Source organism: Pituophis catenifer, unplaced genomic scaffold (genome assembly GCF_029215685.1).
Source record: "Pituophis catenifer annectens isolate HBS135680 unplaced genomic scaffold, rPitCat1.0.hap2 SCAF_3, whole genome shotgun sequence".
Taxonomy (NCBI): Eukaryota; Metazoa; Chordata; class Lepidosauria; order Squamata; family Colubridae; genus Pituophis; species Pituophis catenifer.
In genome coordinates, this window is record NW_027256883.1 from 89,365,842 (window position 1) to 89,383,368 (window position 17,527).

At 39.4% G+C, this 17,527-nt stretch overlaps 1 protein-coding gene across 1 annotated transcript in view; it reads right to left on the reverse strand.

Annotated features, from left to right (window-relative positions):
* The window catches only part of ELP2 (elongator acetyltransferase complex subunit 2), a 59,595-nt gene extending 44,366 nt beyond the window's left edge, over nucleotides 1–15,229 (reverse strand). The window contains exons 1-6 of the mRNA XM_070940778.1: nucleotides 14,987–15,229; nucleotides 13,327–13,405; nucleotides 9,907–9,977; nucleotides 4,539–4,695; nucleotides 2,849–2,926; nucleotides 1,382–1,446 (exon numbers count right to left, since the gene is read on the reverse strand). Coding sequence (XP_070796879.1) covers nucleotides 1,382–1,446; nucleotides 2,849–2,926; nucleotides 4,539–4,695; nucleotides 9,907–9,977; nucleotides 13,327–13,405; nucleotides 14,987–15,229 — 693 coding nt within the window. The remainder of the gene's footprint in view (nucleotides 1–1,381; nucleotides 1,447–2,848; nucleotides 2,927–4,538; nucleotides 4,696–9,906; nucleotides 9,978–13,326; nucleotides 13,406–14,986) is intronic.
* Between the last annotated feature and the right edge of the window lie 2,298 nt (nucleotides 15,230–17,527).

Below are 17,527 nucleotides of genomic sequence, written 5' to 3' on the forward strand. Positions count from 1 at the left end.
GGTGGCACGCAGCGGCCTCTTTGTGGGCACACGAGCTGTCGCCCCAGTTCAGCTCCACCATACATGTGCGCATGCCTCCCACCAGCCAGCTGGTTGTTGAGTCTGTGTGTGCGAGGGGCTGCACGTGCATGCACGGGGCATGTGCAGGGATGCACGCAGGTGCAGGAGTGGGGCATATGCAGGGGTCGCATGTGCAGGGAGGGGCGCATGTAGGGGGGTGTGCACACATTGCATTTTGGGGGTTCAGGCACGCACACACGCGTTTGTGTGCACGCTTTGGGCACTCAGTCCGGAAAAGGTTAGCCGTCACTGATATAGTGTGTCAAGATGGGAACCACCACAGTGTGTTTTGCACAAGCTTGTTTTGGAACCCAATGCAACTGCTAGAATTCTGACTAGTACTCACATCTATCTTGTGTTGGTAAATTCTTGGGAATTGCCCATAAGCATCCAAGCTCAATTCAAAATGAAAATACTTACAACAACATTTAGTATTTTAAAATACTAAAAACAGAAATCAGGTAAAGGAAGGAGCATATTGGCACATTTGACTTCTGCCGGGTGAAGGCAAATTTGGATGCCCGAAGCTCCCAAAGAATTTCCTGAGGTCACAGGGGAATTTTGCAATGACCTTGCACTTTGCCTGCAAAGTGGAGATGACTGGAAGCTTTCCCCACTCCCTCAGAGGTTCGCTTCCTTCCTGAGCAGGCAATTCCGTCAATGTGCATGAGAAAATAGTTGTGCCCATGGTTGTTTCTATGTGGGGTGCTGAGGCCTCAGCTCCCTTTTGAATGCAATTTAATATTTAAATCAAATTGCTAAGGGAGGTCACACATTATTTGAGGTAAAGTAATATATCATCAATGTACTGATGATACCCTGCTGTACATACAGCCACTTTGGGCTCAACCAGGCATGCTATCAAAGTCCTGAACCACTGCATGGAGGCTGTGAAGTATTTTAAGCACCAATATTGCCCAATTTCCTCAGGACAATCTTTGTCTGAAGTAGAGGACTAGAAATAAAGTGGGTTTCACTAACAAGGCCTTTAGACCCATTTCCTTCCTTTCCCCAGCTTCTCCCCTGGAGAAGAACAAATTAACTATTTAGCACTGAAATCCCAATAGATTAACCTGACATCGATAAATGAGCCTGCTTTGAAATAACTTTATTTGAATATGGCTAATTGGTTATCAAAATGACACCTTCAATCAGCTGAAGACAATTACCCTCCAGAAATATTATCTCTAAACTAGGAATTTTAAACTTTGAACTTTAGATTCAGGAATTAAACAGGGTATAAATCTTGAAAAGTTAAAAGTTAAGAAACGAGACACCACAAGATAAATCCTATAGACTAAGAAGCAGAAACAATAGCTACCTCTCCAGCCTGTTGCACATATAAGTGAATTCTGCAATCATCACCACCACAAGCGAGTACCGGTACTGAAATAAAAGATCATTGAAAAGTTGCTGTTTCAACTAAATGTAATGAAGCAAAAGAAAATAGAAACAAGATAAAGCATTTATGGAAGAGGAAATGATAGTCACACTTGCCTAGGAGTAAATTCTATTTCATACTCTGTGGGATTTACTTCTGAGAAGATACACATAAGGTTACAGTTCAAGACAATGACTGTATATCTACTAGGGCTAGGCAGCATATTGGATTCAATTCCAAAAAGGAGCTTTGGCATTTGAGGGTAGGATCTCTTTCTTTAAAGCATCTTCAACTTTCCCCTAAACTGTGTGGCAGCAGTAGAGAACTACTATACAGCGCTTGGAAAAGAAAAAGCTATTTTGAAGAATTACAGCCAGGTAAAAGTTTCAAGTTCCTGCATGTTCTAAGTGATTCTTTGGAACTAAATCCATAGCACCACATAGATCATATACCTGGAAGTATATCCCACCAAACTCAATGAGAATTTCAAAGGGGTTATAGTTGTTCAGATACGGGATGCTGAAAGTTCCACATTCTACTCTACCATGAGGCAGAAAAGCTTACTGAGTGACTCTGGGTCCATCATTCTCTCTCACACTCCTTCCTATTACACAACCAGTAGTGAAATATGAACCGGTTTGCTACTGGTTTTCTGGCTGTGCATGCATGCTGCATGCCAAGTGCATGCTGCACGCACACACATGCACATTACACGCCAAAAGGAGGCTTGGGAAGGTAAGTAGAACAGCGAGGGGGGATCAGCTGTGCCGCATGGTTTAGCTTCGCTAGAAAGCAGGAAATCCTGCTTTCTAGCAAAGCTAAATCGTGCGGCACAGCTGATCATCGGAAATACCGGTTCAGAGGAACCAGTAGCTTTTTTTATATATCACTACCGGTTCACCTGAACCGGAGCGAACCAGTAGCATTTCACCCCTGTACACAACACTAATAGAAATAATAACTATGCAATAATAATAGGAAGACAGAACACGCTGCCCGCTGCTTTGACATCTCGGCAGGCAAGATGTAAATCCAATAAACAAGTAAAAATTACACTGTTATTAAACAGATTCAAGGAACTCACTCTTAAAAAAATAAAGAGTCAAATCACACAAGGGTATAATAAACTTAAACTAAAAATCTAATTCTTAGGGATCTCCCCTCAGCAACAACAATAGATCAAAATATCTTGGTCTAAAGATTTTAGTGGGATTTTAACAGGCTTTTTAAAAAGATGACAGGTTACTTATCCAGTAAATCAGAATATGTGATGATCAATGATTTCTCACTTAGCAAGTTCTAGGATCAGATAGTAGAAAACTAGCTCTTAATAAGAGCACATCCATATGCACTGGCACCACTAGGCATTTCATGAAATGATTAAAAAAATTACACAGCCACTCTTACTGTCATTGCCTGGCAAGAAGGACAACGAAACATCCATAACAAATCCATTTCCAAACATCAATGTCTGAAGGCACTTAACTAAGGAGAGAGAAAAAAATAAAGTTGCATTATTCACAGTGAACACTTAAGATATTTAATAAAAATATAGAAATCATGTACTAGTTATTATATTTCAAAGGCAAAAATGTGCTTCAAAGCATAAAAGTAACACCCGGCCTCCATCTCCTTAAAGCAGTTCAGATTTTCCGCATGGTTGCAAAGCTGCCATATGATCCCTCAAAAAATGCATTTGGTTTCAGAAATTGCAGGCAGATCCTATCTTCCTGTGCTTTGAAGCATCTTTTTGCCTTTGAATCCAAAGCATTGCTCAGCTTTGCTAACTGTAGTCATAAAGAAATTTAAAATTTACCCAAGATTAATGTAAACCGTGATATAACATAGAGAAAATCAACAATAGAGAAGTTGGTTTTAGTCAAGGAAAGATGATAGTCATAAGGCAACATAGGACTTTATAACAGCAATGGTCATAATCCTTACTATAAATATCATAATACAAATATATTTATTTATTATATTTCATTATTTATCCACAATACCTGATGTTTAAGAGATGCAATGCTCTTGAATAGCAACTGAACTATTTTCAGCAATTGCTAATTTATTTTCTACAGATGCCTGCACCTCTCATGCACAGTGATTTAGCCGTCTTATAATGACAAAGATTAAAAGTATATCACCTTTTTAGTCAACTATAACAAACACCTTTCCAGACAACCTAATCTGAAACTGGTTCATATGAATGTGTATGAACTTCACTTGTTTATTCTTTGTATAATAATTAAGCTGTAGTTTCATGGCATCAACAAAGAAGAATAAAATAAACATGGAATCTATGTCAGCAACTCTGAAATACGGTCAAACTATGAAGTATTATGCAGCATTAGCATCTGTTCTAATCCAGCTGCTACAACCAGTAAAATGAAGATTGCAAAAAATAGGGAGGATCTCTGCCAGACATGGTCTGCATTTTTGCAAAGAGCACAATTTAAAAATGCTAACCTCATATATTCATGCGTTTCTAACTGTTTGGAGATGGGGCTTGACAGCCAAGCAATGCAGGGAGATTCATTGCAGGAAGGGGAGGAGAGGATTTTACCTCTTCTTCTGTCCAAAATTATAATTAATTGCCAGCTGCTATCTTGCTTCAAGTCCACACAAAGTCAAATAAGCCTTGGAAGCCTTTGGGCTAGAGCAGAATTCCCCAGCCTTTTTGGCTTTGTGGACCAGCGGGAGGGGGAGATGGGATGGTTCCGCACAACAGGCAAGCATGCACACAAGTAGCTCCATTTGCGCGCGCACACCAGCTGCTTGCACAAATGGAGCATGTGTACACATTCGCCTGTTCACGCAAGTGGGGATGCGTGCACACTCACCTGCCACTTCCATGGTCCGGTTCCGAATGGCTCAAGGCCTGGAGGTGGGCCGCAGCCCAGAGGTTGGGGGGCCCTGTGCTATAGTCTTCTCTTAGCCTAATAAGGTTAGTGCAGTGGAGGTACATTGGGCAGGATAAAGTAGAATATATTTCCCTCATACACAAGAAGTGAAGTAATCTGGAATATTGGGGGGGTGTTACTTAAGGTATTCTTTGATACATGGTACCTTCATAGAGCAAAGGAAAAGGATTTTTTACCTTCTGTTTCTTGTCTGGACCAAATTTTGACAGTTGAATCTGAAGCTGCAGAAGCTATTAGTAGGCTTGATCCTACTGCGTTTTCATTTCTCAGGTAAACAGCATCTAGTGCACAAATTGCTTCAGTGTGACCTTCAAGGTGCACATCATTCACAAGCTAAACAGAAAATTATAAAATTACAAAGAATAACCCTGAAATTCAAACTATACCATCATACGATTGTACAATTTTCAACTTTGTGCAGCCAAGGAAATAACTGAAATGTAATACAAGTGTAACAATAGAGTTTAAGCAGAGAGAATAAGTGGCTCTACAGTATAACTGTGTGTTCAATTTTTTTCACTCAGTTAGCAGTCATGTACAGAGCTTTTATTTGCAATTTATATTGGGTTTTATATTAGACTTTACTAGGGTAAAAACTAAAATTTTATAGTGTTCAAAAAACAAAAAGATAGAGGATTTGTTTCAATGTCTTTCTGCAACTATTCTAAAAGTTCAGATAAATTGAACAAAAACATATTTGAGAAGAAATTTTAAGGCAAAGGAGAAAAGTAGCACAGATTACCTAAAAAGAATAATCTCAGACTAAATGTTGGCTAAGTCATTTAACGTATTTTCAAAGAGCTTCCAGGTGCTCTTAGATAAAATATACCTTTTTATAAAACCTTATTTTAAAAAGTAAGTACCTCTTATCGGTTAATGATGAACAGGATTGTTTTTTTAAGTGAGTGATATATGTAAAAACTTTGCAATTGCATAATATTTTTACAAACACATATTAACCTATCATATAATTATTACATTATCTAACAATCATTAGAGTTATGGGAAATCATAAACATGGAAGACAGCAGAAAATATTAAAAATGATTATGGAATATTTTCCTTATGTATGTAAACGCCACATACTAACACCTAACCTTCATTCTCTAAAATAATTTCTAAAAACAATGTAGGGAAGTTTTTAAAGTAAGATTATACACAGTTTAGATCATAATTACAATATACAGTGGACAACTCTTAATTCAGGGAGCACTGATATTCATTTTCCAAAAAAGAAAAAAAAATTGGACTTTCTTCCATTTGGTCTCACTTTCTCTCCTTGATTTAGAACTGCTGGCTTTGTTTCTGTCCTTTACTGGGCCTCAAAAGTACTGTATTGACATATATTGGTGGAAGCACCTGTTATTTATTTAATTCCTTCTCGCTCCTATGGGTGATATGTGTCTTCCTCAATCTCGAGTCCTTTACCTGAGATCTGAGAGTTTGATGGTGCTGTGCAGTATTTTAGCTGTCCTTAGCACTGCACTCTTCTGGACAGAGAGCTCTGATGTTCTTGGGATCTGTTGGAGCCACTTTCCTAGTTTAGGAGTCAAAGTCCTGAGTGTTCCTACCGGTATCACCTCTGGGACCAATTTGGTCTTTATGGTTCACATCCTCTCTACTTCTGCCTTCAGGCCCTGGTACTTCTTTAGCTTCTCATACTTCTTCCCGATATTCCTATCACTTGGCACCACTATTTATTTATTTATTTTTCAGATTTCTATACCGCCCTTTCGGACTCAGGGCGGTGAACAGCCAAGTAAAACACTTTATACACAAAAGTTAAAATAGATTTAAAATAATTAAATAATTTGGCCCATAATTTAAAACATTTCAATTTAAAACCAATTTCAAATTTTAAAAACCCATCATAAAATCAGGACAGCCTGGCTAACTGAAAGAAGTAGGTTTTAAGGGCCCGACGAAAAGTCTGGAGGTCTGGGATCACTCATATCTCTGGGGGTAGATTGTTCCAGAGGGTAGGTGCCACCACAGAGAAGGCTCTCCCCCTGGGGGTCGCCAGCCGACATTGGCCGACGGCACCCTGAGGAGGCCCTCTCTGTGGGAGCGAACTGGCCGGTGGGAGGCAATTGGTGGCAGAAGACGGTCCCGTAAGTACCCCGGCCCTAAGCCATGGAGCGCTTTAAAGGTGATCACCAACACCTTGAAGCGCACCCGGAAGTCCACTGGAAGCCAATGCAGCTCACGCAGAAGAGGAGTCACATGGGAGCGCCCCGTCGCTCCCATAATCCCCCACGCAGCCGCATTCTGCACCAGTTGGAGCCTCCGGGTGCACCCCAAGGGGAGCCCCATGTAGAGAACATTACAATAGTCCAGACGAGAAGTGACGAGTGCTTGAGTGACTGTGCGTAGGGAGTCCCGATCCAGAAAAGGGCGCAACTGGCATATCAGGTGAACCTGATAGAAAGCCCCCCTGGCCATAGCCGTCATATACTCTTCTAAAGACAGCCGTGCGTCCAAGAGGACGCCCAAGTTGCGAGCCCATTCCGTGGAGGCCAATGATTCGCCCCCAATAACCAGCGATGGCACCAGCTGGCTATACCGGGACGCCGGCAGCCACAGCCACTCGGTCTTGGAAGGGTTGAGTCGAAGCCTGTTTCTCCCCATCCAGACCCGCACGGCCTCCAGGCACTGGGACATCACTTCCAAGGCATTGTTGGGATGATCTGGGGTGGAGATGTACAGTTGAGTATCATCAGCGTACTGATGGAACTCCACCCCAAAACCACGGATGATCTCACCCAGCGGCTTCACATAAATGTTGAACAGAAGGGGCGAGAGGACCGACCCTTGTGGCACCCCACAAACAAGGCACCTCGGGGTCGACCGCTGCCCCCCTGTCAACACAGATTGCAACCGGTCGGAGAGATAGGAGGAGAACCACCGCAAGACGGTGCCCCCTACTCCCAGTCCCTCCAGCCGGCACAACATGATACTATGGTCAATGGTATCAAAAGCCACTGAGAGATCTAACAGGACCAGGATAGAGGAATAACCCCTATCCCAAGCCCTCCAGAGATCATCCACCAACGCGACCAATGCCGTTTCCGTGCTGTACCCAGGTCTGAAACCAGACTGGAGCGGATCTAAATAGACAGCTTCATCCAGGTACTGGGGAAGCTGTCGCGCCACCACACTCCCAACAACCTTCGCAATAAAGCGAAAGTTGGAAACTGGACGATAGTTAGCCAAAACAGCCGGGTCCAGGGAGGGCTTCTTGAGAAGGGGCCTCACAACCGCCTCTTTTTAAGGCGGCCGGCAAGACACCCTCACTCAAAGAAGCATTAATAATCCCCTGGAGCCAGCCTCGTGTAACCTCCCAGGAAGCCAGCACCAACCAGGAGGGACACGGGTCCAATAAACATGTGGTCGCGTTCAGCTGTCCCAAGATCCTGTTCACGTCCTCGGGAGCCACAGGATCGAACTCCTCCCAGATAACACTCTCAAGGCCTGCCTCAGTCATCTCGTCTGAACTAACCCAGTCAGCGGCCAAGTCTTCCCGAATCTGAGTTATTTTATCATCCAGATACTGTACAAAATCCTCAGCTCGGCCCTGCAAGGGTCATCCCGCTGGTATATTTATCACCACCGCTGTGTTCTGCTCCTTGTTTACTACCACAATGTCTAGTTGATTGGCCAGTACCTGCCTATCTGTCTGGATCTAAAAGTCCGACAGGATCTTACCCCTGTTATTCTCCACAACCTTCTGTAGAATCTCACATCTGGACTTGAGACGGTCTAGCCCATACACTGTGCAGAAGGTCCTGTACCCAATTTTGACTGTGCCATTCAGTCTGCTGTTTCTGCCTGCATCTTATACCCTGTCACTATGTTTGGACTGTCTCCGAGGCCTCTCTGCACAGTCTGCAACTCGGGTCCTGTCTAATGTGGTTAGACCCCTGCTTCTATGGATCTGATGCTTGGCGTCTGTTCTTGTGCTTTAGTCCAGCCCTTTCAAAGCCACTGATAGAATTGTCAGCCACTTCAGCTGTCTATCAATTGTACATTGTAAGCATGTCTTGTTTTGCCATGACACTTCTTCTGCTTGATCATCTTCCCATGTCTGCTGCTCCTTCAGGCATGCACTCAGAAGCTCATCTCTGGGTGTCATCTTACTGATTTGCCATTCAGACAAATCGCCCATCAACAAGCACATAGACATGAGTGGCATCTACATATCATTCAAAAGAGATAATCAAATAGCCAGAAAGGAAACAAAAAGACCAAAACACCTCCTAATCAGCAATCTACACCCATATGAGCAAAGATTAACATCAAGATTAATATTAGACTGACAATCAAGAAACAATCAAGGATCTGCCAAACAAAATAACAATAACAACAGCCCAAATCAAGAAACCACCAAGACCATCCCCATCAACACTGACAGGCAAGCCACTAGAATATAAAAAGTGAGAGCAAACCCCACTCCCTATAGCACTAACGATGTTACCTAGTTTAGTAATGAAATGTCTGCAAGAAAACAGCCAAGCTCAGAGAGCATTAAGGTTCAGTTCAATCCTGAACTACTAATATTCTCTTCTATCAGCATAATAAATTGTGTCACATTTCATAATCCGACAGTAGTATTCCTATTATTGTGGAAAAGATGAAATTGTTCTCTTACACAACACAGTTGTATCTCGCCTTGCTGCTATAGCAGCTGGCAGCATTTAAGGATGCCAAAAAAACCAGTATCTTAAAAACCCACTTTTTTTTCTTTCCCAACATTGTAGCAGGTTCCAAAGTAAATAAGGCTGCAGTATTAAGGCTGATTACAGAGAATGATTCTTTTCAAAGAATGAGAATGTTTCTGTACTATAGCTTAGGCAAACTATATTTTGAGATTTCATGTAAGCGCATGTGGCACTAATTACAGAGTTCAGATATCAAAGAATCTCAAGCATCATTTTAGAAAAGTTTCAAGTTCTTTGTGCTGCAAACACAGGTTTTTAAGGAAATCTGTTTAGATTTTTTTCCCCTTTTACATTAAGGACAAACATTTGTCATATTTGTCATAGCTCAGACTCGTATACAGGCAGTCCTCATTTTAGTGACTGCCTCATTTAGCAACTCTTCACAGTTACAACGGTGATGAAAAAGTAACTTTAGAACCAATCTTCACATTTATGACCTCTGAAGGCCCTTAAAGCAAAGGAAGGCTTAAGTAAGGTCATAAGTAAAGCTGCAATTTTACTTTGTGACCTCTTCGCTCAACAACCAAGTTGCCAGTCCCAATTGTGGAATTAAATGAGGACAACTTTTATAACTATATTTCATTTCATACTGTTTCTCACAATGAAATAAAATTTGAACTTGGATGATAGCAATAGATCTTTTACTTTGTATATACTGTTTAACACAACACAATTGGAGCTGTATCTTTCATAATACCACAAGGAGATAACATCAATAACTGATGATTTAAAAAATTCTGGTTTGGTTTCTTCTCTTGCTCAACTTATTTTTTAAAAGTCATGTATACAAGGTTATATCTTCACTTACCATGATATTTCTACATACCTTCTCATTTTGAATTTCCCAAAGAATAAGAACTTTGTCTGAACCGCCAGATATTAATTCCGTTTCATAAGCTATTATACAGAGGGATATAAAAAGATTGAATAATCCAGGTCAAAATTATTTTTCATGTACTACTCTGTATCTAAGCTGTTCTTTTTAAGAATAAAATGTATTTGTACATAATGGTAGAAAAGAGTTAGTTTTCACTTTATTTCTTATTACTTTCAAAGGAAAAAAAAATAGGAGTTTCATACTCTAAGAATAATAAATCAACATTCTCCAGCTTTACCCTCTGCAGAAAATTAATTCTCAAAAGAGTTAGCCTGTATATTTTATAGTCATGTTACCTGGTAATTTTAAAATGATTCCAACGCATCTGGAGGCTAACAGATTGAGAAAGACAATAAATCCTGAACAGAATCTTACAAATTCACTAGAATAAAATTTATTCATTCTGCTTTGCACTAAACAGATGATCTCATTCCTTTATATAGAAAAATAAGTAGAGGTTTACTACATACTTTTTCACAGTGCTTTGCTTAAAAGCAAACTTTACTGCAGACTTCCATTTCATGAACTATAGCAACACAAAAGTTGCTGTTTTCTCAAAGCAACAATCCATCAAATGAAGTGAAAGAAGAACACAGAACACGTCAAAGCTTGTAGAGCAGCTGCCCTCAATTTTTCCAGTTCTGCAGACCAGCCAGTGGCAGTTGCATGGGACGTGGCATGGGGGGGAGGGCAAGGGAAAGGTTCTGCACAAGTTGTAGGAGCATGTGCGCATGCATGCAAGCAACTCCATTTGCACAAGTGACAGGCTTGCGCACCCACCATTTGTGCAAATGGAGATTTGCATACTCGCCCGCTCATCCCTTGCAGGGCCCGAGAGTTGTAAACCCGTTTTACGGCATCAATACTGCCACCTGTTGGTCATTTATAACATTAGCGGCATTACTTTTCATTTAAGCTGTGTCTGTGTTTGGTATGAATTATAGTCTTCTCAACAGATATTTTATTTATTATGTAATAGATTTATATACATTAAATCAAATCAACTTACATCTTTTCCTCATTTTCCATTAATAAGAATGCTATTAATAGGAACAAATTCTTAGTTCTATTGATTAAAAGATTCCTAACTCCTGGCCTCCTGGCACCCCAAGAATCACAAAATAGGTCTTCAGTATTAAGTTGTTAAATGTAGCATTTTAACCCATTGTGGAATAGGTCATGTGAATTGAGAGCTGCTATCTCCCATGCAGGACCACTTAATCTTTTTTACCTGACAGAATATTGAGGGTATACTTGGGGAATTCTTGCAAAATTTGTGGTGGTCTTGTGTCTTGTACATTTGTAAAATGGCTGCTGTGGACAATTTAGCAAGTTACGAAGCACTATTTTATTGGAACATTGCTTCCATATAATCTACATTTCCTATCTTTTTTTAAAAATGTGTATTTATTTACTTATTATCCCAACTTTATTTTTATAAATAACTCAAGGCAATGAACATACTTAATACTCCTTCCTTCTCCTGTTTTCGCCAGAACAACAACCCTGGAAGATGAGTTGAGCTATGAGAAAATGATTGGCCCAAAGTCACCCAGCCAGCCTTCATGCCTAAAGTGGGACTAGAATTCATAATCTCTGGTTTCAAGTGCACTTTCTTGCCTTAGGCACTAGAGCAAATTATTTTCTAATTTCTGATTATTTTGCCATATTTCCAGGAAGGTCTACACATTTCCAGTTGAAGTTTTTGGGCTTCAATTAACTGAATGTTCAAAAGACCATTTGGGGTCAAGAAGCATTACTAGAAATATAAATATCACTGGCAGCTTGTTTACCAATATTTCATCACTCTTTTTTAATTAAAAAAAAAACCATGTGGGCAGGTCCTCAATATAAAACAGGAGGATTACCAAGAAACTTGATTAAAAGCACTAAGGTAGAAGTATGGAGTTGATGTTAAATTCTCCTAGAATCACACCAGATCATCAATTTGATTTATTAATGAAGCCACTGGATATAGTAGAGAAGTCACTTCACATATATAACAGTATCGTTCCAACCTCTAAATTTCTCAAAGGTTTCAAGCATTATTGGCCTAGAAAAATGTATATCCTTCAGAAATGCATTTTGAATGTAAAATGTCCACCAGAGGGCACTCATACAACAATAAAATAACACTGATTTTTATGGACCAAGGGAGTGGAGAGATATCAGTTAAAGCCGTTAATGTAAATTTTAGATAACTGATAAATAAATGTTTTGGAAAAAATAAGCTTTGACTATTATTTCAGGGTGCATTCAAAGTGCATAATATGGCAGTCATGGTCAAATCAAGTCTTTCTTGTTATTATAACCCAGATAGTACTTTAGAGAACTTGCAGAAGAGAAAAAAAACATATGCATGTTTAAAATATTGAGAGTTACATAAATTCCATAAATTGGACCAGGACTTTGGATAACCCAGTCTGTTGTTAATATTGAAATAATGCAGTATGGCCTTGATTTACGCTATTTTATGATGTGTTTGTGTGTTTTTTATTTTGACTATGCACCATCAAGTTGGGGTTGTCTCAAAGATCATATAGATTTTCTCTGCCCTGGTCTTTCAGATCTTCATGTTTATTACATATTTTCTTCTATATTTAAATTGTATGTTAACCACTCAGAATTGCAATCTGTGAATTGAGCACTCAGAAATTGCATGAGAAAAATAACATGAAATAAATCTTTCTAGAATTTCCCACTGCTTTCCTCAAGCTTTGCCTGATCTCCATCTTCATCAGCCTCCTCCCTCTCCTCTAATTTCCATGTGCTTTTTTTCTACCCTTACCCAGTCTTTCACTTGCTAAAAGGCTACATACAGTTCTTTCGATCCTTTAAAAACAAGATATTGTTGACTTAAGGGGCAAAAAGCAGCACATTTTCCACTATACTTCTCTGGGACAAAATGAGCAAAAATGCCACTTATATTAGCAGAGAAACTATGACAGTCTCTGTATCATAGCTCCCTCTACTGATAAAGAAAAATACATTTTTTTCTTTTTTATTATCACCTATCCTGCCAAAATAATAAAGTTACATTTTAAAATGAAATAATAAAATATAATATTGAAAACCAATAAAATAAAATAAAATATGTATATATAAACTGGTCTTTGTTCTTTCTTGGAGTGTAACATTTACCCAAAAAATCCAAAGCTTGGAATGGCTTTTAAATCAATGGAAATTTGGCTAAGTGCAATGTATCAAGGATATCATGGGTTTTTTTTCAGTGTTCCTATTTACAGTGCCTTTACTTTATAAATGAACACAAATTTTAAATTCTCTACCAGTATTTTCTATTATTCTAGGTACAAAGTAGAAGCATTACAAACAGGCAAATTCTTGTTTGCACATTGATACTGTACTTACATCCATCTTTTCTGCGAATCCACTTAACACAATTAATTCTCTCAGTATGACCATTCAGTATTCCCACTACTTTTCTTTTCTAGAGAAAAAAAAACCACATACAAGCCAATTATAAAAAGAAATTAGGAAAATTTTGTTCTTCAGAGGAAAAAACTTCAGAGACGCTGAAATAGTATCTTATTTGAGACAGATGTTTCCAAGAATAACTGATGACAAGATTAAAGAAGGCATTTTTATTGGTCCACAGATCAGATACATCATCAATGACAAGTGGTTTGAAGATCTGTTAGTGAGGCTAGAGAAAATTGCCTGGAAAGCATTCAAGGATATTGTTGAGAATTTTCTTGACAACTACACAGCACCAAACTACATTCAACTGTTTTGACAAATTTACAGCATACAAGGCCATGAAGTGCAACATATCATTGAAGATACATTTTCTGCATTCACACTTGGACTTCTTTCCTGAAAATCTAGGTGCAGTCAGCGACAAACATGGGGAAAGATTTCACTAGGACACTTTCACAATGGAAAACCAGTATCAGGGCAACTGGAATTCATCAGTGCTGGGTGGCTATTGTTGGAGATTGCAGTGAGATGCACCAGACACTGAGTACAAGCAAAAATCAGCAGCATAACAATTTTGCTTTTTCTGATCCAGTACCTACACTACAGTGCTATGCAGCAATCTGACCGGCAATTTTGTTCAGTTAACCAACTAATAGCATGGAAATGTATTGGAAACATATATCTTTCCATCTGTGTATACAGTGTAGTACCATGAGTGTTGCCTTATGACTTGGAAGGCCCAGAATTTCATCGCCTCTCTGCTCTGAAGTTTATAGACTGATCAAGTTCACAAACTGATTAAAAACAGAGGGAATTATTTCTATGGCAAGCTGCTTCCAGCAAGAGGTTAAAACATGTACACTGCTCAGTAACTTCAGTTGTCCTTAACCAGAGCATTTGATGAAGAGCAGCAGTAGAGATAATAAACTAAATATACACTTCCTTGTGCTTTTTATCATTTTAAATTTTTTAACAGTTATTTGTTGTTAGCTTTGCTATATGCCGCTAAGAATCACTTGGCTGTGAGATTGGCAGCTGTATGAATGCAATGAAATAAATAAACAATGAGGATTAATTTTATGCATCAAAGTGTTATGGACGGGTCATTGACTACAATAAAGGTAATGTTCTGCTACACTGGCATTTATGCATGTCCCAAGAAAATTCTGTAATAATGTTTATTATGTTTTTATTATCCCTTTATTCCATAAACTCCAGAAGTTGTCCCAGGTCTCTTCCACCGTTTCATCCACCGTTTATAACCAACCAATTACACGAAGAGAAAACGGCACCCAGTAATGTTCAGGATTGAGGCTCACTCGCCATTATAATCAACACTTTCCAAAGCTGCTGTACCTCCGTAAGAACACCAGACGCAGAAACAAAGCAAGTCACTTTTCCCCATTACTGGGAAGACAACCGACTCAGTTGCATCAAGACACCCAAGAAGAAGCAGGAATCAATCGCCCCCCCCCCCGCACCCGCGCCTCTATCCCATTGCACGCCTCCAAAACACATGTTCAGGGAGCTCGCTAGCTGAACACGAAGAAGCCCTCTGGACCAAAATCCTCGACCTCCGTTCACGCCTCACCTGTGGGTCATAGAGGATGACAGAACGACAAGACCCGAACGCCAATAGACTTCCTCTCCCCCAAGAGATCACTCCGGGGCCGGCGCGGTTAGCGGAGCAAGCTACATGGGACACTTCTAAGGAGGCTGCCATTTTCCTCTCGCGTTCCAATGAAGTTGACTCCAAGCGGCCGCCGTCGAAAGGCTCGTCAGTAGAGCGGAAGAGATAAACTCTGGCAATAGCTTTCAGAAAACGGACTGGCATTCGGAGAGTGTTAGAAGCCTACGATTACGTCAGAGTTTTCATGCTAATCAGTTCGAAAATTCCATAAGAGACCTGCTTGCTTTATATTGTCTCTGTAGTTTTTTTTTTTTAAGGACTCTCCACCCCGCCCCCATTTTTGGACTACTTCCATCCTACTAACACATCATTCTAATCTCATCTTCTTAGAAATCAGTTGCCCTTCCATAGCCAAATTTATAGAAATAGGGAAGGTTGATAAATAATTGATTTGGAAAATTTCCAGGGGTCCTAAATTTACTGAGAATCGTCGGGAATTTCCCACTTAATTTAACCTCGGATAGGCAAGTAGTCTGACAATGCATGGACAAAACGAGATCAAAATAAAATAAGTCTGACAGTGTATGTTTTACTCTTTCCTGTTTTTAATGCTATTCTTAAGTGTATGTCTTTTATATGGTTTTATCTATTGTACCTGTAAGCCACCCAGAGTCATTTGTCTAAATCTGATAAATAAAATTGATTTGACAGATAAATGGGGAAGAGATTTTGCATACATCAAATGGTGAACGGATTTTGTGTCCACCTTCTTGCAGTGGCCCTAGCTATTACCTCTTATTTTCCCTAAACAATGCAATCAGGTAGGTTTTGCTGAGAAAGAGTGACTGGCCCCAAAGTCCATCAGTCAGCTTTCATGACTAAAAAGAGGACTAGAATTCATACAATCTCTTGATTTCTAAGCCAGCACTTTAACAATCCCACAGGCTCTTTGGACAAATGAATAAGCACACAGTGACTTTTGAATAAACATACAAAGAATTGCATGAATCCCACTCAGTCTGCTGAAAAAGAACTTTTAAAACCACAGGTCTCTGAGCAGTTATGTTTTGGTTTAGTTTGCTCATGAAATGGTCACAGATGGCTGAAAATGAAGATCATGTGACCATAACAGCTTCAGAAGCACTGAAACATTTCTTTTCTAACTTTCTTTCCTTCTGGAGTCATGAGATCCAGATTTTGGATGCATTCTGTAAGCCCATTTGAGATATGTTAGTTCAAAAATTGTTGCCCTGTGATGCACCATTTCAAGCAGTTAAAGGTCATGACGAGAGTTTTAGTAGTATGGATATAGATAGGTAAAATCCCCATTTTCTGCCTCAACTGATTATTTGCTAACTCAAAAAGAATATTTAAAGAAGAGGCTGACAAATGCTGTTTCTTCTGCTTCACTGTTATTAGAAATAAATAAAACTTCATTATCAGAGTCAATTGTTAACTTCTACATATTTTCCCCATCTCTTCAGCAACAATCCAACCAATTACAGACATAGGTTCCTCCAGAAAACGAAGTCACTTTTTTGAGAGATGGCATCATTTTCTTTAAAAAGCCATGTGAAATTTCCAATCCTGCCCTTTTTATTTGAAAGAATGCACTCATCTCTTCCTACAGTAAAAATATTTGGAACTGTGGGTTTTCAAAGACTTCAATATGGAGTTGAGCCATTAACAGCACCTTATTGTTGTAAATTCCGCTGATTTGTGGTAGTAGACTTGAGTGGGAACTAAGCAACAGACATTGCTAAGCAACAGTTTCTGTTCTGGTTGAAAGATATTGACATGACAGGGTGCAGAAATAATATTATGGTGAATGAGAATGACGTCTGTAAAGTGGAACAGAGAAATCTTAACACATTCTAAGAAGAATGCAAATCCAATTTTAGGAGTATGCATATTATTGATACCCACTGTTTACTCAAATGTGTTAGAAGCATTTCTGGAGAATTCTATCCAAGTAAGATTGCCAGCTTTTTCTGTTGGCCTGTTCCTAAGCATTTAATTGTAGCAGGATACCCAGAGAATTGGCAGATGGAACTTTTTATCACTTACGCCAGGGGAAATTTCATTGGAATTAGTGGTACAAGAACAGGCCCTACAGTATATTTTATGGCATAGAAATCATTTGATGCAGATTAAATATTGAAGGCAACTTAAACCCATCTGTTAAAAACCTTTCATCGTGTGTTCATTTCTACAAATTCAAATGTTTATAACTAGTTTCTATACACTGTTCAAGTTTTAACAGATATGGACAGGGAAAAGGAACTCCATCACTAATCTCTTCAAATATATGCACATTAGCAGGATTTGTTATATTTTTCTGCATGCCTTTGCATCATTATATCATTATCACTGTTCACTTTGCTCATGAAATCAGGAGAATCTAATTTGCTAGCATCTCCTATGCTATGCACACTGGCAAGAGATCAACAGGAAATCAAGTCAAGCATTCTATGCAACACACTTGATGGTTTTTCAAAGTCG